The sequence below is a fragment of the Benincasa hispida genome, chromosome 6, assembly GCF_027475165.1.
Source record: "Benincasa hispida cultivar pf3 chromosome 6, pf3_genome.v1.1, whole genome shotgun sequence".
Taxonomy (NCBI): Eukaryota; Viridiplantae; Streptophyta; class Magnoliopsida; order Cucurbitales; family Cucurbitaceae; genus Benincasa; species Benincasa hispida.
The window spans coordinates 24,520,920-24,545,901 of NC_143483.1; the positions used below are offsets into that span (position 1 = coordinate 24,520,920).

The 24,982-nt window shown below is 36.5% G+C and overlaps 1 protein-coding gene across 1 annotated transcript; it reads left to right on the forward strand.

Annotated features, from left to right (window-relative positions):
- Window positions 1–77: 77 nt before the first annotated feature.
- LOC120079810 (putative apyrase 6) lies at window positions 78–22,166 on the forward strand. The gene is made up of 8 exons (XM_039034220.2): window positions 78–1,092; window positions 1,249–1,361; window positions 6,909–7,016; window positions 9,140–9,197; window positions 20,629–20,811; window positions 20,924–21,021; window positions 21,205–21,401; window positions 21,496–22,166. The coding sequence occupies exons 1-8, from the start codon at window positions 498–500 to the stop codon at window positions 21,773–21,775; spliced, it is 1,632 nt and encodes a 543-aa protein (XP_038890148.1). The 5' UTR covers window positions 78–497; the 3' UTR covers window positions 21,776–22,166.
- The last annotated feature ends 2,816 nt before the right edge of the window (window positions 22,167–24,982 follow it).

Below are 24,982 nucleotides of genomic sequence, written 5' to 3' on the forward strand. Positions count from 1 at the left end.
TTTATTGATATTTCGGTTCGACTTTTCAACGCGATTTAGTCTTTGAAATGGTGTACCCTTAGTTAGAAGCCCACGTTGAATTAAAACATTAATTTAATCGGCGATTTTTGGATGGGGTCGAATCGAACCACCGCCTGATGATGAGGGAACAATTTTACGCGCATTGCGGAATGCTGGGGAATCCGAGTGACTATTTATACGTAGAAAGTAGAGACACAAACACTTAATTATTTAATTTTAATATTTGAATAAAGAGATCTTGTTCTTCGTCTCCGAGACAGAGCATTGCCGGAGAAGAGAGCAAGACCGAGACAGAAAGGGCGATATTTTTCACAGATTGCCCTCTCCGTCTCGATCGACCTTAATAATCAACAATACCATTAACAAATAATCCCTTTTTTACTTTTCTTTTCATTCTTCGTATTGGATTATTCCACTGCTTGGTTAATCTTTGATTTCTTTGTGATGTATTTCCTTCCATTAATCCGTTCTCTTTGATGCGACGGTTGAATGCCCGTAAGAGGGACGATTCTAAAGTTCCCGATATGGATCCCACCAAGCTGCACCTTCGACCCAGCAGCAGACCCAATTTGTTCGCCAGGACCAACTCCAAGAACTCTAAATCCAAATGGTGGGTTTCTCTTGCAGCCCTACTTGCGTTTGCTTTCTTCCTCTTTTCCCTCTTCGTTTTTGCAAGGAATTTGCGGAACTCTCTGAAGAGAAGGTATGGAATCGTTATCGATGGAGGTAGTACGGGGACTCGAATCCACGTGTTTGGGTACAGAGTCGAGGGTGGTTATGGGGTTTTTGATTTTGGGGAAGAGGGATTGGCGTCGATGAAGGTGAATCCTGGGCTGTCGGCCTATGTACAAGATCCAGATGGAGCTGGAAAGTCTTTGGTAGAGCTTTTGGAGTATGCGAAGAGTCGGGTTCCAAGGGATCAATGGGGAGTCACAGAAATTCGGTTAATGGCAACGGCGGGGCTAAGATTGCTGGATTTGGATGTACAGAACCGCATATTGGAGTCTTGCCGGCTGCTGCTTCGGTCTTCGGGGTTTAAGTTCCAGGATGAATGGGCGTCGGTCATCACAGGTTTCGACTTCTCTTCTCAGCCTGTGGATTGTTGTTTGTTGATGTGCTACTGTTTTTATTTTTTTTTCCTTTTTTTTTTGAAAAGTATCAGGTCTAGCTTCTGAATTTGTTTTAAATACATATCTGCTGATGTGATGTAAGTAATGGGTGTGTTAGGCTCTGATGAAGGGACTTATGCGTGGGTTGCGGCTAACTATGCACTGGGTACTCTTGGAGGTGATCCCCTTGAGACAACTGGAATTATTGAACTTGGTGGAGCTTCAGCTCAGGTTTGGTCTGTTCTTATTTGCCTTCAGTTTGTCTGTCGAGGGTGTTGCCGGCCAAGCATAAAAGTATTTTATCGTTCTTTTTCTTACAGAGCGAGAACTCTAACCTATGATCAGCTTTCTTAAAGCATTAAAACTACAAAGCTAAACAGAAATTATGTTTTAACATCTGCACTAAAAGAGGGCTGCTGAAATTTAGTGGTTCGTGATTTGACTTCTTTTTTTCCCTGGATAAGAAGAATTAAAAAAAGCCCTACAAAAAGGGAGTCAAAGAGCTACAAGATAGGATTTCAATCTAAAAGAACGAAATTTGATTACAATGCTATGACCTAACGAAAATTGAGTGGTTTTTGATATGATGATGTGATTAAGCTTAGTCATTTGAACAATTTGTAGTTTATAATAAAAAGATGGAATAAGGCATCTCCTCCTCCTAAGCACTAAGGGAATCAAGTAAATAACCCAATTTGAAACTCTAACATTCAGAGGGGATGTAGAAAAGTTTCTATGTAGTTTTGTCCACAAGGAACCTTTATTTATGCCTTTGGCTAAATGTTAGATGCTCACGATGGAAGTCTTGCTCTGATCTGTGAAACTTTGATTGGGAAATATATCAAACATTCCATTTCGTGCATATGCAGGCACACTGTGGCCCTCCCCCTCCCTCTTCAATTCTTCCTCTCCTTCCATTAGCCAAAAAACCAAGATTGTCCCAAGCATTGGTGCAACAGTAGATTCGACCATGGTGCTGTCAGTAGGAGGTTAGTCTTTTTTTGAAGACTATGTTGTCTAATTCAGTTCAAAAGTTGCGTGTAGGGAAAAAAAAGTTTTGTTAATGTTAATGTAGAAAAATCTCACTCTATCCTTTGAGATAATGCTTGAATCAAGGTTTGTCAGTTGGATGACTGATACTTTGGAAGACTTGCTCGTTACATCTCTTAATAAGAAGTTCTCTAGTAAGACTCACAGTGAAAACAGATTATTTGGATCCAAAAAGTTCGAAAAATAGAGGATGGTTTCGTATAGATATTCAAGATTTTTTCCTCTGGAATGAGAGAAACTGAAGGGGAAATTTTGTCTCAATGGAGGGAGTTCCTAAATATGGTAAACAACCTTTTCAATGGTGCAAAGGCAAATACACACAGGGAAATTGAAAGAGTTCCAAAACTAAATAAATCTTATTTGGAGATTTAAATACGCTAGGGGAAAAAAGATGGAAACAAGCATTGGTCAAGACATGGGGAAAGGAGTTTGGAGAAGAAGGAAAAGACTCAGTTATTGCCCTAAAGAATGTGGGAAGATTATCTGGGAACAAACATTATTAGTCACAAGGAGATGCTTCCATGATGATTGGATTGAAATCTATTACACATCATGCAATACTTTTTGAAGGGTTTAGATTATTAATCCTTCTAATTTGGATAAGGCTCTCCTAAAATGATTGGCCACCTTCAAGCAATAGGAGATGTTTGTGGGGGATGTATTGATGATTGCAGTGAGAAGTGTTTTGATGTAGTCTAAGAGATAAAATGAGAACTTCCTCCAAGAATCAAATCAAAGTCTTTATTATCAATTAAAAATTGTTGTTTACAAGAGAAGAATCCTCTATTTATAGAGAATTAAATGTAAGATTGAATCCTAAAAGGATAACTATAATAGGAAACTAAAAACTAATTAGGAAACTAAAATGTAATTAATCAAGGATTAACCAAAATTAATTTGAATTTACCAAACTATCCCATTCCTATTACATCATGTTCTTTGTTTATAGGGTGTATGGTAGTTGTCACTATAGTTAAAAGGAGACTAGTGTGGTTTTTTCTCCCTACTAAATTGTGATAGATCATTATAAAGGTGCTCACATGATTGTCCAAGTGGTAACTTCTGAAGATCCTTAAGGGGCATTTGGGGCAATGAGTTGGTTATTATAGTTGGTTTATAATAGTTTGTGTTTGGGGTGTAGATTATTTTAGTTTGGGTTACGATAGTATGTGTTTGAGGTATAAATTATTTTAGTTTGAGAAGTAAATACTAAACGCTATAGTCAAGAATAAAAAAAATGATAAATGTAAAGTAGTAAAAATTGTAGCAAATAATAAATATTGTAGCAAATGGGGGTTTTGAAATAGTGATGATTATAGCTAATTGGGGAATACAAAATAGTATTTACTGTAACAAGAGGTGGTTATTATAGTCTTAGGATAGTCCTTGTCCCAAGCACACTCTTAGTTGCTTGATGGAAGAAGAGTGGATATCCATGGAGGGGCTACTAATAAAGCAGTTGGTGTTTTCTTTGAAGAACATGACAAAAAGAAAGGATGGTGTACGCTTGATAAAGGCAAAATTTTGAATTTTTTTGAGTGTCTCTATTGAAGGGTACTAAAACGGAAGATTCGGGAAAGAAGTCTCTGTGTGATTGAAGGAAAAGAAAAGAATAAAGAAGAAAACAGTATGTCGGCAAGAGAATATACTTTTATGAAAAAGTAGCCTTGGGCGATGGGAGGGGCCCACCATTGGAAAGGAAATTAAAAAGGCTCATGTGATTGAAATTTATTTACCAATCAGAATTGCCTTCTAGGATCTATAATTTCCTCAAAATATCCAATATTTATGGATAGATCTCCCGGCTATTCACGAGACGTGAAAAGTAGGGGAATTATCATCTGCTTTCGAAAGCAATAATGTGTTGATCTAGTTGCAACAAGATTTAGTATGAGCTGGCGATGCCATGATTCTCCTGTCTTTCAATAACGACATTAATTGCATGGTGAATGTGAAGAAGTAGACCATTATTTCATTATTCAATTATATATAGCATAAGCATTTGTGGCAGGTAGGGGTGTGCTAAAATCGAGCTAAACCGCCAAATCGAGTTGAACTGGTTGTTTGGTTTGGTTTTCTTTGAAAAATTTTGTTCCTCGGTTCAGCAGTACAGAAACCTGTAACATTTGGTTCAGTTCTCAGTTCAAAATCTTAAAAAATTGGAAAAAACCCGAACCAAACTGGAAATAATAATAACAACAATAATAATAATATGTTGTATTTAAATTAATTGTTTTTTATCTTCCCATTCACCCATGTGTTCTTTCACATCTCCCAAGTCTACCACTTCTCTTTTCCAGCACTGATCCTTCGTGTGCCACGGTTTCTTACAATGCTCGCATATCGGAGGCGATTTGCCACTTTGCTTGTCATTCTCCGATCGGGATGATTTTACCCCAAATGCAGCAGAGTCCACAGCTGTAACAACAGAACCATTCATAGCACTCGACCTATCTTTCTCCAATCGAACTTCAGAGCAAACCTCCATAAGGGTCAGTATCGGCCTCTGTCCCAGTATTCTACTGCAAACAGTATCAAATTTTGAATTCAAACCAGCAAGGAAGCCATAGACACGATTAGTCTCCTCAATCTTCGAATACTGAACCCCGCCACACGAGCAATTCCAGACAATTTCCCGGCATAAATCCATCTCCTGCCATAATAAAGACAACTTATTAAAGTACGATGTCACGTCCATGGTCCCTTGTTTGCATTCATGGACCTGTTTTCGCAATGTATACAGTCGTGATGCATTTTGTCTTTTTGAATATAGCTTTTGGATCACATCCCAAACGTCTCGAGCAATTGTAGAATAAAGCAAGGGCTTTCCGATCTGAGGTTCCATGCTATTAATCAAACATCGAGCGGAGTAGAGAGTCCTTTCCCTTCCAGACACGTTCTTGAGGATCCCTAGGGCTCGGTCTTGGTATTTCACCAGTTAAATATCCGAAATTTTGTCGCCCCTCGAGAACCATTTTAAAAGATTGGGACTAGAAATAATAAATCTGGCCATTTAGTTTCCCTACTGTGATTATTCCTACGGAATTTCTCACAGATCCAGATAAAATATTTGCAGTAGGTAAATTAGGGAAAGCTGTTATCAGATTTTCCGCGTCTAAAGGCAAACTAGAAGATAAGTCTGGGTTAGGGTTCGTCTGAGGATTGGATGTGGTCCCAAAAAAGCCCCAAGTGTTGCAATTTGTTGTTGGAGACTAGCAATCTGTTGTTGAATTCCAATCGGAGATAAACCCATTGATCCTAAACCTCCATAACCGATTGACCCATAGGTTGTAGAATGCTACTGCCCACTCAGACCTGAAGGAGGATGCTGACCTGTAGGTTCAATGGCTTGAGCGTGAGGTTGTTTGATTGGCGGCTGCACGTGTCGCGGCTGGAGCCCTGGATGAGTCGTGACCTGGAGGGCGTTGAGGAAGGCTGGAGCGGCGCTGAAACTCGACGAAGGATGGGTCGGAGCCGCGTTGGTGGATGGATCGGCTAGCCCTGGGTGACACCCGAATGGCTCGGCGCTGAACAGCAGCGTGATCGTCGGCTGCTGGACCTGTGCGTCGATGGTTTGGATCGGCTAGGTGCCGTGGGTCTGGATCAGTTAGGTCGTGGAGTTGGACTGAGTGGCAGGTTGATCTCCGAACGGTGGCTGGAGCACGTGTGGCGCGGCTGGGATTCCAATTGGTTGTTGTGGGTTGAAAATCGACCTGAGGTACCGATCAATGACAGCCTGGATTGTAGCGGTATTCGTTTCTTCTATTGTTGTTCCATCACCCGCTAGGGTTGATGACTGAATTTCTTCTATCGGACCTAGGGTTTCATCACCTTGCTTTGCTATCCATATTGAAAAATAAGGGAAAGAAGATGAACACCAAGTTTATGTGAAAAACCCTAGGTTAGGGAGAAAAAACCACGATAGGAGAATTTTTATTAATTTTTGTCACTCTACAAGACACCACAGACTCTGATATAAATAGACATGGCAGAAACCTGAATATTGTAGGAACAAGTATTGACTAAAATGCCCTTAGGGCAAATACATCTTATTTCAACATTTCTTTATCTCTGAATTAATCAAAAGGTAGCTCCAGTAGTGCTTTTCCTTTAAGGCACCTCTAAAAATGTTAAATTCACATCTTCATGAAAACACCAAACCGATCTGAGATTGTTTCATAATCTGGACTTGTCTTCCACAGCCAAAGGCTAGCAGAAAGAGAGGTTTTTGGTTACTTTCTTGCTCTTTACAGTTCATATATACTTGTGGAAGAAGATAGATCTTAGGATTTTTCTTTTCAGCTTTGTCATTATGCTTTTGGTGTTTCTGCTCTTTATCCTCTTGGTTCATGATTTGTAATGTGTGGGAATGAACTGTTTCCTAATTGCTAATTGCATTATGTTACAGATTTTGAATTTTTTTTTTTCCCAGATTTATTAGCAGTTTTTCTAATTTCTTTTTAATTATAAAATATTTTGAGGAACCAAGAGGTTTCCCCTCTAACATTATAAGCCATCTTCATAAAATTTTAAATTGAACCTAAAAGATAATAATAGTTCTCTGACATGTATGTATGGTGTGTATCAAGAGGTAATAAATACCCAATTTAAGAAGTGAATTTAGATATACAGGAAAAAGGAGAACAGAAAACAAACAGTTAAATTTCGCAAGTTGGGAAACTCAAGGTATAGGATTATTATATTGATGTCTGATTTTCTCCGTCTCAGGTTACTTTTGTTTCAAGTGAATCAATACCTCCTGAATTCTCACGTACAGTTAAATTTGGCAATATGACATATAGTCTTTACTCTCACAGCTTTCTACATTTTGGGCAGGTAATCATTCTTTTTATGATTTATGAGCTATATTCTCTCCTGAGTTGTACGTATAAAATTTTGGAATTCATGTTACTATAAACCCCTTCTGGTCCTTGTTATGTAATCAACTTATCTTTCGTTCTTATTTCAATGATTTTTTTTGGTTTCCTTTTCAAAAAAAGAAAAAAAATCATCTTCTCTTCATTTCCTATCCCTCACCGCTCCAATGAGATTTTCAGATGTCTGCCCTTTTCTTCTTATCTTCTAATTCATATTTTATAATAAATTGTTTGCCTATAGCTGATTTCTCTCATCCACCACGAATTTCATGTTTTTTATCTACGAACGACCTAACTGCTGGTAGTCTTATTTCTTGGGTAAAGTAAAAGGTCAGGTTTGATGTAGTTTTTTCATTTTTCTTTGAGATAAAATCACAAAACAAAGATCGTTTGGAGGGAGTATGGGGCAAATAGCTGTGTGATTTTTCTAAGCTCAAAAGATCCTTGAGGTTTGAGGAGCACGACCCATTATCTATGCACTCTCTTAATTAGTCTCATCTTTTGGGAAATGGCATCTAATTTATCTGCGAAATTCATGGGGAGCATAAATTCTATTTTCAACCATAGCCATTCCATTGTGATAATACCTCTATGCAATTGGAAAAGGACTTACAAGAGAGAACCTTGGGGCTTCTGGTTACCAAAATCTATTATCCAGTCAGGAGAGGGTTCAAAATAAGCTACCCCAGAGTAGTAAGCGAAGCATCCACTAATCCACTTTATTTTGAAGTCCTTCCTGAATTTGGAGTCCTAGATTGGTTCCGTCCGTCAAAATCTTAATCACAGATCTCTATCCAATATGAAGAAAAGATTTTTTCTTTGATAGATAGCAAATTTGAAGAAAAGATGGTGGAGGAATTAAATGGCAAAAGAGACTCGCTAACTCATGTATCTTCCCAAACCTGGTGTGATACTGTTGCAAAGTCTAAGAGCAAGGGACATTCATTATATTCAGGATGGAATTGTGAAGTTTTAGAATGGGATCCATTTTTGAAATGAAAGACCACAGACTATGACTGCTATCCCTTTTGACCTCCTGTTGTATCCTGCTTGTTGACAAATACCTCATATTTGCTAACAATGATGAAATTCTACAGTGAAGGTTCTTCTTTGGGATCTGCCTCTATTAGTTGTATGAAAAGCCAGTTTTTTTGTTTTTGTTTTTATTCTTTTTATTTTTAACTTTTATTATTATTGTTATTATTATTTATTTATTTTCTTATGTTTGCCATCTTGTAGTGTATTTTGTTGGAAAGGAATAAGGGAATCTTAGGTTTAGATAGGTTGTGGGACCGGGTGTGGAACTTGGGGCACTTTATGCCTCACTCTGGGTTAATTATTAATTTTTTCCACTTAGTGGGAGGGTTAGTTGATTGAAGAGCCACTATGGAGACTTCTAGCTTATTCGCAAACTAGTTCTTTGACTTCCTCCTCAAGGACAAGGTGAAAATTTGGGTGGGCAGGCCTCCGATGCACTTCTTATTTGCATGGAGGAAGGTTAGGGCATATTTGTGGGGAACATGGTATGGACTAAAAGGCCGTTTGGTAATAACGAAAAATTAATGGTCTATTAGAAGGTAGGATTATGTATGGGTAGGTCGTGTAAACTGAGAGGCCCAGTAAATGTATGGTCTAGAGGAAAGAGTTCTCTAGTTGAGGGAGAACCAGGACTCTCAAATGCTTGAGTAGGTTGAAATGCTTTGATGTTGCAATATGGAATAGTGCCCGCTTGTTTTTTTTTATCAATGGACTATTCAGGGCATTTAGGTGACTGCAAAATAGGTTTGCACTGACCGCACCATTATCTTCTGCAAGCTATCAATCACAGCAATAAACAAGTGGTTCTGGATGATGACAACCACTTTTTAGAGTTTTTATATGCTTAAAGAAGTTCACTTCTTTTACGACAGATCCGTTTCTAATTAAAGTTCTGGTTGTTTAATTTTCCTCCTTTTTTGTCTTCACATCTTGAACGTAAAGTGCCTATTCTTTCTGCCATGTTTCTAGAGTTTCACCTATGTGAACTTTCTTGATTTGTAATGTTAAAAACCCTTCAAAAATTTGATTAGCCTTGTCTTGCAGAACGCTGCTCATGATTCCTTAAGAGAAGGACTTATTACAGGAGAGTTCAACTCAGGAGGTAAATGTGCATGTTTTTTCTTTTCTCTAAGTTATCTAGATTGGAAATATTGTGTAGCATTCCTAGTTTGTCTATACAGTCGTCTCTGTTTACTGTCAAGTTTGATGTCACGATCTGGATTGCATGCTACTGTTGTATGTTGTAACAAACTGTAATTTCTATTAAGTAATAATATCTTTGAATTATTTACTCAGGTAGGCCATTATGATTCTTAATATGTTCGTAGTCGTCTTGTTGTCAATTTTACTTATCTTTTATATTCACATTCATTCTTAAGAATTTCCAGGTCTAAAATCTCAAAAAGATCCTTTAGAACTTGTGGGATGTAGTTTAGAAATGATGGTTGGTAATTTAATCAAAATGTTCTCCTGAATTACCTGCACACAAGACTGATGGATTTTGATTCTTGAATTTCCTATATATTCATTTATGATGTTTAGTATGGTTAGATTTGGCTACCTGGAGATTTTCCTTGATATTTTTTCATGGTTTCTGCCTCCTAAGCAGCACGGATAACGACATGGAACAGCGACACGACACCGCGACACATCAATTTTAGAAAAAGTAGGACACGCACATTGGGAAAACATTTTATTTAAATTATATTATAATTATATAATATAATATATTTAAAAAAACATATTAATTAATAGATAAAACATGTAAAACATGTAAAACATGCTCGCTTCCCTCTTCTTATCGTTTTTCATTCATTTATATAATAGTTAAATTATTTTAATTTATTTCCTTCACATATTTCAAGGATTTTCAGTTTTCGAGGATTTAAATATTAACTTTCTAGAATCCCAGATTTGAAGGACAATAATGTTTAAAATTTCCCAGATTTCAATGATACTTTTCATTTTCCTCCTTATTCTCTTTACCCTTTGTATTCTTTTCTTCTTCTTCCTCACTTCACCATTTTCCTTTTTCATCTTCCACACTTCACAATTGTAATTGGGGGCTCTATCCAAGTGTTGTACAAAGGAAAATAAAGGCTGTTGGTACAAGTTTATCCACCAACCCTTTCTCTCCGCGGTGGAGCCACAATATCTTTTAGTTTTTTTTCTTCCTGTTTTTTGTTTTCTTATTCTTTGATCAGCCATCACCGACGTGTCCAGGCCGTGTCCAACCAAGTCCCGTGGTATCCGAAATTAGAAAATAATAAATATTTTATTCGGTCACGTTTTTGACGTCTCGTACACGTGTCAGGAGTGTGTCTGGACGTATCCATGTCTGACAGACACTCGGCCTAAATCAAAGTATCCGTGCTTCCTAGTCTGCCTCCTTTGCCTTCATTTGGTGATTTTCTATCACGCTGAGGAATTGTGAAGGGGTTCACTCCCTTCTTTTTACATAGAACAGATTGCAAGAAAGATCAAGTTCCCACCTTTCCAGTTTGGATTAGAAAAGAAAAAGAAATGTTGGATTTAAATCTACCTTCTCTGATTGTGGTAACAAGATTAATGGAGTACTACTCATGGTCTGAAATAAAAACAACTTTAGAAGATTTTTTCCATGGACATTCCAATTAATCCCTTCCTGTGATGATAAGGCATTAATCAAGTTTCATATGGAGATTGCTGAGGAGTTCTTGTCAGGTAAATGGTATGAATACGGAAGGATGCATTTGAAGCTTGAACATTGGTCAAAACAAGTTCATTCCATCCCAAAAGCTACTTCATGCTATGGTGGTTGAATTTCAATTAAGAATCTTCCATTACTGTTTTGGAAGAATTCGGTTTTTGAAGCTATTGGGCATCATTTAGGTGGTTTAGTTGAGATCTCATCAAAAACACTAAATTTTTTAGAGTGTTCATCAGCCTATATTAAGATCAAGGAGAATATTTGTGGTTTTATTCCAGCTTCTTTGGAAATCGAAGACTTATTGCTTGGAAAAGTGGTTATTACTTTTGAAAGATTAGATCCTTCGATCTCTCAAAACAATCAGCAACTTGCCAACACTTGTTTTAGGGCAGATGACTTTTCAAATTCCCTGGACATCTGTCGCATTAAAGAAGCAATCATGGATGAAGGCTTCTCGGTAGACTCTTTGAAGGAGGATATTAAAGTTTCAGAAGGTATTCCAAGGGCCATTGCACCAAATAACACGAGGAAGGTTGAAAAATTGAATTTGTCTGTTGATTTACAGCCGACTATTAATTTGGAGAGAGAAAATTCCAGCCCAGACAACGAGGTTAGTAATAATATGTTCATTGAAAATTCTTTAGCAGGCCAAGAAGTCCATTCGGCTCCCTATTGCACTCTTCAAAAAGAAAACTCAAAGGTTGCGTCAGAAAAAGAAAAAGAAGGCCTCGAGAACGCTTCAGAAGCTGAATAGTCATTCTCTAATTTATGCTCTGTGTTGCATTCAGAACAGAATCTGTTTACTCAAAAAAAAGTTGTAGAAGAAATTGAGTTTGAGCAAGAACTTCACATCATTAATGAAGAGGTTTTGAATCCTAGAGATCCGGCATGTTCTTCACCTCAAAATAATTCTCAGAAGTTTACAAAGACAGCAGGTTCCTTGGTGCATCATTTTCATAATCCAGATGTTCTAGAAGATAAATGTGTTCGAGTACTCATTCCACAAGAGCCTAAACTTTCAAGAAAACGCCATTCCTCTCCTGTAATCATTCATCATAATTTCAAGGTAACAGGGTCGAAAGTCTCTTCATCCAAGACACATTTTCTCAAGAATATAAGAAGCTCTCTTCTCAAGAGTTGGACGATGAATCAGATATTAGTATGAGTAGTGAAGAATCTGATCATAAAGAGCCTGAAAAAATTGAAGATTATTTTATTGATCAAGTGGGGGAAGCACATAGAACACTATTTTTTCAGCAACAACAATCTCTTGTAAGTGCTCCACACCTCTCTCCATCTCAAATTCCTTCCAAATTTTCCTCTTTATTAGCGGGTTTTGGTTTCCACTTGTAGGAAATAGCACCCCCTAAGGAGGTGTCAAAAGCATGAAGATTGTTTCTTGGAACACGAGGGGACTTGATGAAAAATCTAAACAGACCATGTTGAAGCATTTCTTACAAAATCAGCATCCTGGTTTAGTGTTGATTCAAGAAACAAAGCGACCTTTTATTGATGTTCAATTTATTAAATCCATTTGGAGCTCTAATGACATTGGCTGGACATTTGTGGAGGCTTTTGGTAAATCTAGAGGTATTCTTACCATGTGGGATGAAAGCAAAGTTTTGCCTTTGGAATTCTTAAAGGGAGGATACTTACTTTCTGTTAATGCAAAATTACTTGATGGGTTACGAATGTTTATGGAGCAACTGATTATAGGGAAAAAAGACATCTTTGGCCAGAACTTGTTTCAATTTCTGATTATTGTGAGGAAGTTTGGTGCATTGGAGGAGACTTCAACATAACAAGATGGAGTCACAAAAGATTTCCTATTGGAAGAGTTACAAGAGGAATGAAAAAGTTTAATAAGTTCATTCAATATGCAGGGCTGTTAGAAGTACTATTATCTAAGGGAAAATTCACATGGTCTAGAGATGGTATCCATCACATTCTTTACTAGATAGATTCCTCATCAATAAAGAATGAGACGATTTATTTGATAACTCAAGAGTTAGCAGAAAAGCAAGGGTATTTTCTGATCATTTTCCCTTGCTCTTAGAGGTTGGAATAGTTTCTTGGGGTCTTTCCCCTTTTCGTTTTTGCAATAGTTGGAGGAGGATTAATGAATGCTCAAAGGTCATCCAAAAAGTCTTAGATCGTGATCAATCAGAAGGTTGGGCAAGTTTTACAATAGGTCTTAAGCTGCGCAAGGTAAAAGATAAAGTTAAATCTTGGCTTGCGGAATATGAGCTAGAAAGAAAAAGAAAAAGAGAAAGATTTATTATCTGAGTTGACCTTTTTTTATTCAAAAGTCGAGAGAGAAGATCTTTCAATTATTGAAATGAATATTAGATTAGGATCTTATGAATTTATACCTTCTGAAGGAGAGAAATTTAATTCAAAAAAGCAAACTGAATTGGTTAAAGTTGGGTGACGAAAATACCAACTTTTTCCATAGATTTCTGTCAGAAAAAAAGAGGAAGAATATGATTACTGAATTAGTTTCAAGCAACATGTCAACAATTCAATCCTACCGAGAGATTGAATTAGAAATCATATGCTATTTCATGTCTTTGTATGCAAAAATCCCAGGTTCTCGAGCCATTCCTTCTGATATTACTTGGAATTGTGTGTCGGTTGCTCAAAATTCAGCTTTAATTGCCCCTTTTCGAAGCGAGGAGATCCTCCTAGCAATTAAATCTCTTGGCAAAAACAAAGCTCTCGGGCCCGGATGGTTTTACAATAGAGTTTTTCATTGAATTTTGGCAGAATTTCAGGGCTGTCTTTCAGAAATTGTTGAGGAATTTCACTTTAATGGAAAGCTGAATCCTTGTATCAAGGAAAATTTTATTTGCCTAATTCCTAAGAAGGCTGATTCGTCACAGGTTAGACCTATAAGTCTAACTACCTCCACTTACAAGATCATTTCTAAAGTACTTGCAAAAAGGTTTAAAAAGATAATGTCAAGCATCATTTCTAGTATACAAAGTGCATTCATTGGAGGAAGACAAATTTAGATCCCATTCTAATTGCAAATGAAGCAGTTGAAGACTATAGAGCAAGCAAGAAGAAGGGGTGGATTCTAAAGTTATATCTTGAGAAGGCTTTTGATCAGGTTGATTGGATTTTTCTAGAATGGATCCTTAATCTATTGGGCTTTCATACAAAATGTATTGCTTGGATCAATGGGTGCATTCAAAATCCAAAATTCTCCGTTTATATCAATGGAAAACCTAGAGGACGTATTCAAGCTTCCAGCGGAATTAGGCAAGGGGATCCATTATCTCCATTTCTTTTCCTCATCATTAGTGAGGTGCTAAGTGCATTGGTTAAAAGAGCCCATGACAATGGACTGTATGAAGGATTTTTAGTTGGCAAAGACAAGGTGCACTCGTCAATTTTGCAATTCGCGGATGATACCCTTGTCTTTTGCAAGTATGGCAAAGCCATGTTAGATATTCTTATTCAAACAATAAGTTTATTTTAATGGTGTTTCGTACAACAAATTAATTGGGAGAAGTCAACACTTTATGGAGTTAATATTGATGAGGATTTTTTGATCTCTACTTCTAAGAGGCTAAATTATAAAGCCGGCAGGTTTCCTTTAACTTATCTTGGCCTACCTTTTGGCGGATACCCGAAACAACACTCTTTTTGGCAGTTTATCATTGATTAGATCCACTGTAAACTCGATAGATGGAAAAGGTATAACTTGTCTAGAGGAGGTCGTTTAACTCTATGTAATGCGGTTTGGCAATCTTCCCACTTACTACATGTCCTTATTTCTAATGCATTGATTGGTGATTTCTGAATTGGAGAGAATTTTACGTAATTTTTTTTGGGAAGGCCATAAAGGTAGCAAGCTTCCAGATCTTTAATTGGAGGCCTTGGGATTGGTAATATGAAAAACAGAAATTCAACTTTGTTGTTTAAATGGAATTGAGGGTTTCTAAAGGAACAAGACTCCATATGGTGCAAAGTTATTAAAAGTATTCATGGAGTTGACCCACATCTTTGGCACACATCAGGCAAACAGGGTTTAAGCTTCAGAAGTCCTTGGATCAGCATCTCAAGAACATGGAGTGAATTAGGATCCCTCGCTAAGTTTAAACTAGGCAATGAAAGGAATATTTTCTTTTGGACAAATTCATGGTGTACAGAAATACCTTTTAAAGGCTGTTTTCCTAAGCTGTTCCGATTAGATTCTGCTCCAAAAGTCAGTGTCAATGATCATTGGGACCCGGTTATTGGTTCTTGGAACCTCTCACTTCGAAGGCAACTAAAGGAAGAGGAGATCATTGAAGTTCAACAATTGCTAAGCAAGATTGAGGGTAGCAGAATTTCACATTTACAGGATTCCAGATTTTGGTCTTTGGATGCTTCAGGAAGGTACACGGTTAAATCTTTGTCAAAATATTTGATTGCTTCTTCTCCAATTGATAAAGCATGTTATAAAGCTCTTTGGAAATCAAAGAGTCCTAAAAGAATTAATATTTTGGTGTGAATTCATTTGTATGGTTCCCTCAATTGCTCATCCACATTGTAACACAAGCTACAGGACAAACTTATTTCACCCTCAATATGTCCTCTTTGCTTAGCCAACGGGGAAGAAATGTAGCATTTGTTTTTTGATTGTTCCTTCTCAAGTAATTGTTGGTGGAAATCATTTTCTTGCTTCGTTGTGCAATGGGTTTTTGGGAATTCAGTTAAGGACAACATTCTTCATTTGTTGGTTGGCCCTTCTCTTGCCTATAGAGCTCAGATATTATGGGCAAATGCAGTTAAAGCTTTGGTTTCTGAGATTTGGTTTGAATGCAACCAAAGAGTTTTCATTGATAAATTTATAGATTGGCTTGATAGATGGGGGTCAGCCCGACCACTAGCTTCTACTTGGAGTTCACAATCCAAGCATTTTGAAGATTATTCTATCCAAGATATTTGTCTTAATTGGAATGCGTTTTTATTCTCTATGTAATCAAGACAAGTGTTTAGTTTGTTCGTAATCTCTGAATTATTGTATCTCGTATTGGAAATGATGAGGGTGCTATGGGGGTGTCAATATAGTTGAGATGTCCGGGTGCACCTGCTGATCCTCAGTTTTCAATTTTTAGTTCTTGTTTGCTTTGGTTTGATATTTTGTTTCTTTGTATTTTCTCTCATTTATTGCTCTTTTCATTATATCAATGAAAAGTTGTTTCTGTTTCAAAAAAAACTGAGCAGCCTCATCATAGGGCCTTGGCCCAAAGGGCAGCTCAAGCCCTGCCCGGGTTTGACCCAAATCGATTCCAAAGTCAAACCTTGATGGGCCAACTATCCAATCTTTAGATTGGATATAGATCACATTTGGGTTGTCCAACGCTTATAAGTGGGTCAATCCAAATATTCATTATACTTTATATTGTATACGGTATATTACCCATATCTATCTATCTATCCATATATGCATATATATATATATATATATATATATCATAGTTTTAGTTAATAAAAAAATATAGGTGTAAGAAACTATCAAAAAATTTTCTTAAAAAATAAAAGAATTAAAAAATTATAATTAAAAAATCTTATAAAATTAACATAAAATTTCAAAACTTTTCAAAATAAAATATAGGAAAAAATGTACTTAAGTCCCAGAAGTATGAAGTTGATGTCTATTTGGTCTCTGAAGTTTGAAAGTGAACACTTTAGTCCCTGAGGTTTTAAAAATAGTTCTAAATGGTCCTTGAGGCTACTTAGACTGTTTGTTAACTAACAATAAAATGACGTGGCTGATGACATGCAGAAATGCATGTCATCTTAGGCCTTTTACTTAGAATTACGAAGGTTGTTAAGTAGAATATGCGGTAATTATGCTAATTCACGAGAAAGTGAGTTTGTGTCGATCAGTATGTTGAATCTCAGCTAACTCGTTATTTAGCATTATTATGCGTTCAATGTTATATTTTTGTAGCTAATGCAGGAAGTGGACGCAACCGCGGAAACTGGACCACCGCATGTGGAGAAACTCTCCATCGCAAAGGCAAACGCATTCGATCAATGCATGGATGTTGCGGTGATCAGCCGCATGCATCCATCGCATGGGAATTGCGCTTGTCAAGCGATTGTGGTCATCATGTAGAGTTGCGGTATTAAGCGAATGCGGTCATTGAATGATTGAGACTACATGATAACGCATGCTAATGGGATCAACGCAAGGTTGGTGGAATGAACGCATCAATGCATCTACCTCGAAAAAATCATAAGCTGATGCTGACATTTCACCTACCACGCCGTTAGCAGTAGAGGTTCAGAAAGAACTAACGCATCAAAAATGTCAGAATCAGAGCAGTTCATTAATGCTGTCGGCGATCCAAGCTCTATATAAAGAAGCTGATGAGCAGAATTCCAACTTGTTCGGGGATTAGCTCTGCAATCCAAGGTTTTCGCTTGAGATTCGCCTAGGGCAGATCTTTGTGATCCAGACAAAATGCGTGAGAAGACGCTTGAGAGTTCTTCACTCCCTTCATCCATTTCGAGTGACGATTGGAGCCTTCAACCGGAGCTAGATCTCGAGAGAGTTAGCTCTATCGCCCATCCATGGCACCACCGGCAGCCTTGACGCACATCTGCTGGAAGCAAGTCTGCTTGCAGCCGGTCATTTCATTTCCCTTTCTTTTCTTATATTGTATTGTATACATTTTGTTAAGAATTAATACATTTTGTGTTCAACACATTTCTATGTTTTCTTCGATTCCATCTCCATCTTCTTTACTTAGCATCTTTAACTTCATTGCATCACTGCGTGAGATTGTTTGAGTATCGCATACTTAGTCATGTGGATTAGGGATATGAAGCATGTAGCAAACCACCGAGAGGTGTGTGTTGTGCGAGTATGTGAGAAAACCTTATTTGCTTAGTGCGAAGTTGTGGCAACGCCTGTCTTTAGGCTAACGCATTACTTGTCTATGAGTAAAGTCAACAACAACCAACTGCCCAGGAGGGTAAGTGGTTGGTCGCATTATGCATTGTAAGTCATTGTTCACTAGGGATAGGAACAATATTAGGTCAGCAAAGTTCATGTGGTTACCTTGTCCTATGAGCGCTTCATTCATCATTTAGGCATACTTGGGATAGTAGTCTAAAACCCAAATCTAAGACTTGGGAGAGCAGATTGGAACGCATAGGCAAGAATGGGGAACTTAGAGATAAGCTCCGTTTGCTTTCACACAGCATATGCACCCTACGGATAGGATATTGCATGCATCCAGGAAGTAGGATATGGTGGATGTATGCGGTTATCTTGACACTTATGCATACCCATCGCATACGTCCTAGATTTAAGCTTTTAGTGTGTGTAGCATAATTGCATGACTTGCGTTGACTAAGGTTGCCCTTGCGGTCACTCTTAAGGGTTACAATGAAATCATCTCCATATTTTTTCTGTTTTTCCCATTCATTTATTTCATGTCAAGAGTTGTTGTGTCTCTACCTCCCATGCATATTCTCATTGCGTTGTCTGTTAGTTAGGAGTAGGAGTAGGATTAACTTAGTAACCCTTCAACATTCTTTTATTTAACCGCCGCATGCACATTATCGCATTCACTTAGTTACAAGTCCTCGTGTTCAACCTTGGATCACCCGAGAAACTTGCGTTCGTGTTATACTTGGCATGAACGCAAGAAAACTTGTGACAGGATGCATGGTCATCACATACATTCGTTAATGCATTATTATTCCAACGCATGACCATCGACGCATGACTATCAATGCATATTTTAGGATCATGCATCGCATACCGCGTTCAAGGGATTTTAGTTGTTGAATATTTGACGTCTAATTTACCGTCATCAATGGCCGTAAAATGAGGAATTAGATTGCTGATTTGGCGAATTTTGTTATTTTAATATTACCTTTTCAATGACATCGCATTCTTTTCTTTCCCTCTTCCTCTTTACCATCATCTTCTTCAACCCTCCTCCAATGAAGTTTCTGCCCGTGTCATCGTGCTTTTCCGGTTGCCACCCACACCACACCTTTCCGAATGCTTCTCGTATGTCGATCGTTGTCTTGCACTTTCTCCCTCTTTTTTCGATCTGATTGTTGGTCGGCTGCATCATGGTTCGAATTTGATCATGTCCGATGTCACCAAATAAAAAAGCCTCAAATTAGAAACTCTTTCATCTAGACCTCTTTCAACCTCAATCAAATGCTGCTAGTTTGGTTATTGGACAAGAGCTATTAGAAAGTTACAAGATAACCTTGGGAACCAAGGTAGTATGAGATGCCTTTGTCCCACATTGGTTAGAATGGGATGACCAATGTGGTACTTATGTGGCTTGGCTCTCCCACTCTAATAGCTAGCTTTTGGGGTGGTTCTCTAAGGTGCTCAAGTACCTAATAATGGTATAAGAGTCGGTTGTCGACATTTCGGAGTGGAACCGACGGAGAGTTCTGACTGGTGTGGCCAAGTGAAGTACCGTCGGAGTAGCCGCAGGGACGTTGGCTTTCCAGGGATAGGGTATTGTTAGGAACCAAGGTAGTATGGGATGTCTTTGTCCCACATTGGTTAGAATGGGATGAATAATGTGGTACTTAAGTGACTTGGCTTTCCCACCCCAATAGCTAGCTTTTGGGGTGTGGTTCTCCAAGGTGCTTAAGTACCTAACAGATAAGCACTAACAAATGCTGTTGGAGAAGAAGCTGCTGGTTATTGGACATGATGCTTGGATACTACAAGTGAGGGATCCAATTTTCCCAAATGGAACTAGCCTCCCATGGAACCAATTCAACAACAGAGACAATTTTTCCAAATACTGGGAGTGGGATTGACCAAAACATGAACGAGAAGAGGACAAAGACTCCTTCGTTTAGATCTAAACTTGAACGAAGGAGAAAGCTTCTTCTTCTTTGTTTTTTTACCCAACAAAGCACGGTGCAAAGGTCCTCGTCTTGGAAGTGCAGCGATGGTGGCCCAAGCTTCGCTGGAGGAGGATTGAAACAGACAAGAAAAGGAAAAGAAGATCATGAGGCCACAATTGGCACATCATTAAGAAAATTAATATTAAATTAATAACATTTGCCAAATCAGCTATCTAATTCCTCATTTTACGCCTCGTTATTTTATTGTTAGTCAACTAACGGTCTAAGTAGGCTCAGGGACCATTTAGACCTATTTCTCTAATCTCGAGAACTAAAATGTTCAATTTCAAACTTTAGAGACCAAATAGACATCAACATCATATTTTAGGGACTAAAAGTACATTTTGTTCTAAAATTTATTAGAAAATATTATTCTAATGACTAATAAATTTTGGTGTAGAAAATTTATAAAATTGTTTACTAAAAATATTTGAATAATTAATTATCTAATGGGTTAATTCAATGAGTTGACCCAACTCAACTTAAAGTTCAATCCAAGGAGCCAAGCTTGTACCCGAAATTTGGAGGCACCTTGGCTCTTAGCCTAAAATAGTATCTTAAACCAGTTGGGTCAGCCTAGGTTAAGCTTGTTTCTGTCCTTCAGGGTTGGGCTGGCGATGTTGTGACTGCGTTTAAGGATGCAAAGCATGATGGTTATTTTATTGTGGGATTCTCAAGTTTTCAGTTCTCTTGTCTCTTCCTGCTTGGCAATTTTGTAGTGTTGTGCTTTCTGCCTTTCCATTCATTTGGGGGTAGGACTACCGTTTTTAGGGATTGAGAAATTCTTTCTTTTTGCATCGAGACTAACGTTCGTTGGGACATTCTTCTTTCAAATTTGCTTGTTTTTTTTTAGTATTCTCGAGTTTTCATTCCCATTTGTTCATGCAGCTAAAACTAACGGATCGTCTGTGGATTCTTGTACTCCCAATGGGTACATTTGTTCATGCAGCTAAAACTAACGGATTGTCTGTGGATCCTTGTACTCCCAATGGGTACTCTCATACTTCGGAGTCTGAAGCACTATCTCCAGGCTTTATGGTAGAAAGGAATTGGTATTTATCAACTTTCCATTCCAAGGGAAACTTCTCTGAGTGCAGATCTGTTGCTTTATTGCTGCTGCAAAAAGGAAAAGGTTGTACAAATCTTCATATGGTTGACTTCTTAAAACCCGTCTGATAACTGATCTTTCTTTTAGAAGTGCATAACACTTCCCCCTTTTTTCCTCGCTTGTTCTGTCCCTGCAGAGAAATGCACCAATGGGAACTGCTCTGTAGGATCCATTTACACACCAAAACTTAGAGGGAAGTTTTTGGCTACGGAGAATTTCTTTTACACATCAAAAGTACGCTTTTCTTCCACACTTTCTTTATTATTTTCATCTATATTCTTTAGCATGTTTCTTATTCAACGTTTATACTCTTTTACTCTTTTACTTCTTTTCCTCTTTATTCTTCCTGATGAAATGTAATGGCACGTGGTCTTATCGTTCATGTTTAATATGGACCTTTCTGCTTTTTCTCGTTAGTTCTTTGGTCTTGGACCGAGAGCTTTTCTTTCAGATCTGATGGTGGCTGGACAGGAGTTCTGTGGTGAGGACTGGTTGAAGTTGAAAGAGAAATACAGGCTACTCGATGAAGATGATTTGCTGCGTTATTGCTTCTCATCAGCGTATATCGTGGCCCTACTTCATGACAGTCTTGGAATTGGATTAGAGGATCAGAGGTACACTTCTCATCTCATGCTAGTAATATGCAAATACATATTTCGCGTATGCAATTAGTTGGTGTTTCTTACCGGTTGTGAACTTCGTGATTAGCATCACTGCTGCAACTCAAATACAAAACATTCCGCTTGATTGGGCATTGGGAGCTTTCATCTTGCAAAGCACAGCTGCAATAGAGTCAGAACCAGAGCAGTGGGATTGGATTATGGCCATCTTTGGCTATGAGTTTCCTACAAAGCTCTCACTAATTGCGGTATCAATTCTGTTGTTGTTTATAGCATGGTCTGTATCAAAGTGGAGGAAACCTCAGTTAAAGACGATTTACGATCTAGAGAAAGGACGGTACATAGTGACCCGTGTGAGTAAATGCTGATAAAAACTAGTTAACTTTCCTGGGTCGGTTTGATTGCACAAGGAAAGAACACAACTACACTACATAAAATTATTATACAATTTAGCCTCCGTATCCCATAGACCAAATCTGCAAGTCCAAGATGTTTGAGATTGTATATTATGTGATTTTAATTCACATCTCATGTAGACTACAACTGTTGTAGAAAAAGCTTCCCTTTTTGCTTAGCGGGAGAACAGGCGACCATTCCCATTTCCATTCCCATTCCCATCGTCAGTGCCATTCCCAGTGCCGACTTAGGGTGAAATGAAATTGTAGGAGATTGGATTCCCTTTACGTTAGAAGTCCTCCCCCCACCATTGTATTATGACTGGTTTTATGATGAAATTAGATATGCTTCCTGTGTCATCAAGTCATCATGGTGTCTGTGAAATGTGTGTTCGGAGGAAAAGATGATTTCAAGGTTTGGAAAAGGCTTAGGACGTGTTTGGTAGAGAATCTAGATTATGTTTTACGTTTTCAGATCTATTGAGTTCAACAAATATGTATTTTATAGATAACTTGGATTTTGTTTTTGAAAATTGTTTGTGTAAATTTTGAAAATAATATTTTTTGTCGTATTCAGATTTTGAATTTTAAATAGAATTATATTAAATAAAGATAAAAATATTTAAAAATACAATATGATATTCTAAACTGAATTCATTTTTAAAATTTTTTAATATGTATTACGTAATGTGTTATAAATTATATAATATTACAAAATATTGTTTTTTTTTCAATAGATTTTTACATGTAAGATCCTCTTTGATTCATATTTCATGAATGTCTTTAAATTTGAAAATTTTCACTAAAGGTTTTTAGGGTTAATTTTGGACAATTTTATCATTCTTTTCCTTTGGTTAATAATATATTCATTTTTTTCTTGTAATTAATGAGCTGTTTTTTCTTTTAGCCAGTAATGTGCCTTTTATTTATTTACATTTTGTTGTTTATAAATATCCATTTCCATTTTAATGTATTTAATATGTGTGATTAATGAGTTTTTTTTTTTTTTTTTTAAATTTTATTATTATTTTTTTATTTTAATTATAGGGGTGTTAGTTTCATCTTCTTCATCCCTTCATTAACGATATTTAGTTGTTCTTAATTATAGGAGTGTTGATTCATCTCGTTCATCAAAGTGTAGAATTATGGTTTCAAATATTCATTTTTCTTGTTTTTTATGTAAATATATGAGGCTTATTTAAAATGTATACCATCGTATTTCAAATGCAAATCCACACTCATATTATATGCTGCAAATCAGATCATAAATTAAAATAAATGACATGATCAAATTATTTAAAGAAAAAAACCAATGCATAGAGTTCAAATTCTTAAGTTAATCCTCTAAAATGTGTTAGTAATTTTTTCCTTACAATATAAATTTTCCATTTTATATTTATATATTGTCGGAGAGAACTGTATGAATATACAATGTATAAATATATATTTAAACGAATATCACATACTAACTATAATCAAATAACAGTGGTATAATAGTAATAAACCTATATATATTTGAAATTAAAAACAAAATGTACAAATACACCCAAATTCTGGTCCATTCATCTACAACCTCAAATTCGTTGACCAGATCGACTACATATATAAGGATTATTTGAAATGAACCTAAATATATATGAATTATTTGAATTAAACTCATATACATCTAGCGATCAGATCAAGATTCATTGTTGACACCCATCTCAACTTCATTTATTTGTAACCTTAAATCCGGCTTCACCGTGCTCTACTCAGATACCTCGTCCATCTGCGAAGCTCTCCAACCTCATATCTAGCACCGCCCACCAGTTCTAATGTCACTAGCCAATATTTGATGTCGATTTAACCCATATCCATCATGGACATCCATTCGTGGATCTTTGCAAACTCAACCCAACTTCATCTGTTCGTTGTTGCTTCAACTAGCTTTGCAACTCCTTTGCTTGCGATTTTAGGGGAGAGGTAGATGATTCTGTAATTGCAAGAAGCCATGAATGAAGGAAAAAGAAAAAGAGAGGGGAAGAAGAAGGGAAAGAAAAGAGGAAGAAACGTGAGAAACACATAAACTAGAGAAATTTTGGGAGAAAAAGAGAAAAATGGATGACTCGAACAATTTTTTCTAGACTATACATGAATGGGGGAGATACACATAACTCTAAGCTTTTTTTCTAAATATATTTTATAAAAATAGTGGATGAAGTCTTAATGGTAAATAAACCACAACATTAGTGACAATTTGTAATTTGCTGGGTTATTTATGTAATAAACGGAGTGTAGAAGACAATAATGTAATATGAGCCTACAATTAAGGCTGTGTATGTAGAAAGCTCAATTTTTTTTTTAACATAAATCATATTCATAATAAATCCATAATAGTTAATTGTCAATTAAATATTAGTGGGTAACTACAACTAATTTTATAATTTATAAATATATAGTATCAAATACATTTTAAAGAATTATTTAAATTAGAATTCGATTTCTCAACCTATTATCCTATTTCTGAATCAGTTATCAAACAAATATTTGAAAATATAAAATAAAACTGTTTTTATTAAATTTCTTTTCAATTTTGTGAGTAATTAAAACAATGAAAGTTTGTAGATCCACCTTGAATTCTTCTTAAGCAACTTTCTAAATTCCCAATACTCTTTTTAACTTCATTAAGGCATTAGATTTTCGTTGTTTAAATCATAATAATACATCTCAGTTTTTTTGTGTGTAATAATTGACTTAACGTACACCGATTATAATTTAGTACAGGTATTCAAAAAATCCGATGATTCGAAAAAAATTGATCAACCCAATCCAATCTATGCAGTTTAGGTTGAGTTATCAACTCATTTAGATTGGGTTTGGTTCAAATAAATGAAAATTCTATAGGTTGAGTTGGTTTATGGGTTCATTTAATATTACCCAAACGAACCAACCCGTATTTATTATTAATTTAAAAAATATATATTTTATTACTTATAATATAATTATTTATACAAATATTGATTTTAATTTTATTTAATTCAAATATTTTTTGAATAATTTATTTTTCAACAACTCTTAAAACTAGTTTCTTTACCCAAAGAAAATTTTCACTATATAAATTAAAATTGAGTTGTTAATCTTAATTCAATATATGAGAATAATTAAATTATATTTTTATATATTTACGTTTTGTTTCGTTTT

Coding starts and splice junctions, on each gene's coding strand:
- LOC120079810 (XM_039034220.2), top strand. CDS start 498: ATGCGACGGTTGAATGCCCGTAAGAGGGACGATTCTAAAGTTCCCGAT. Junction 1,093..1,248: donor ATGGGCGTCGGTCATCACAG/GTTTCGACTTCT, acceptor TGGGTGTGTTAG/GCTCTGATGAAGGGACTTAT. Junction 21,402..21,495: donor ATTGGATTAGAGGATCAGAG/GTACACTTCTCA, acceptor CTTCGTGATTAG/CATCACTGCTGCAACTCAAA.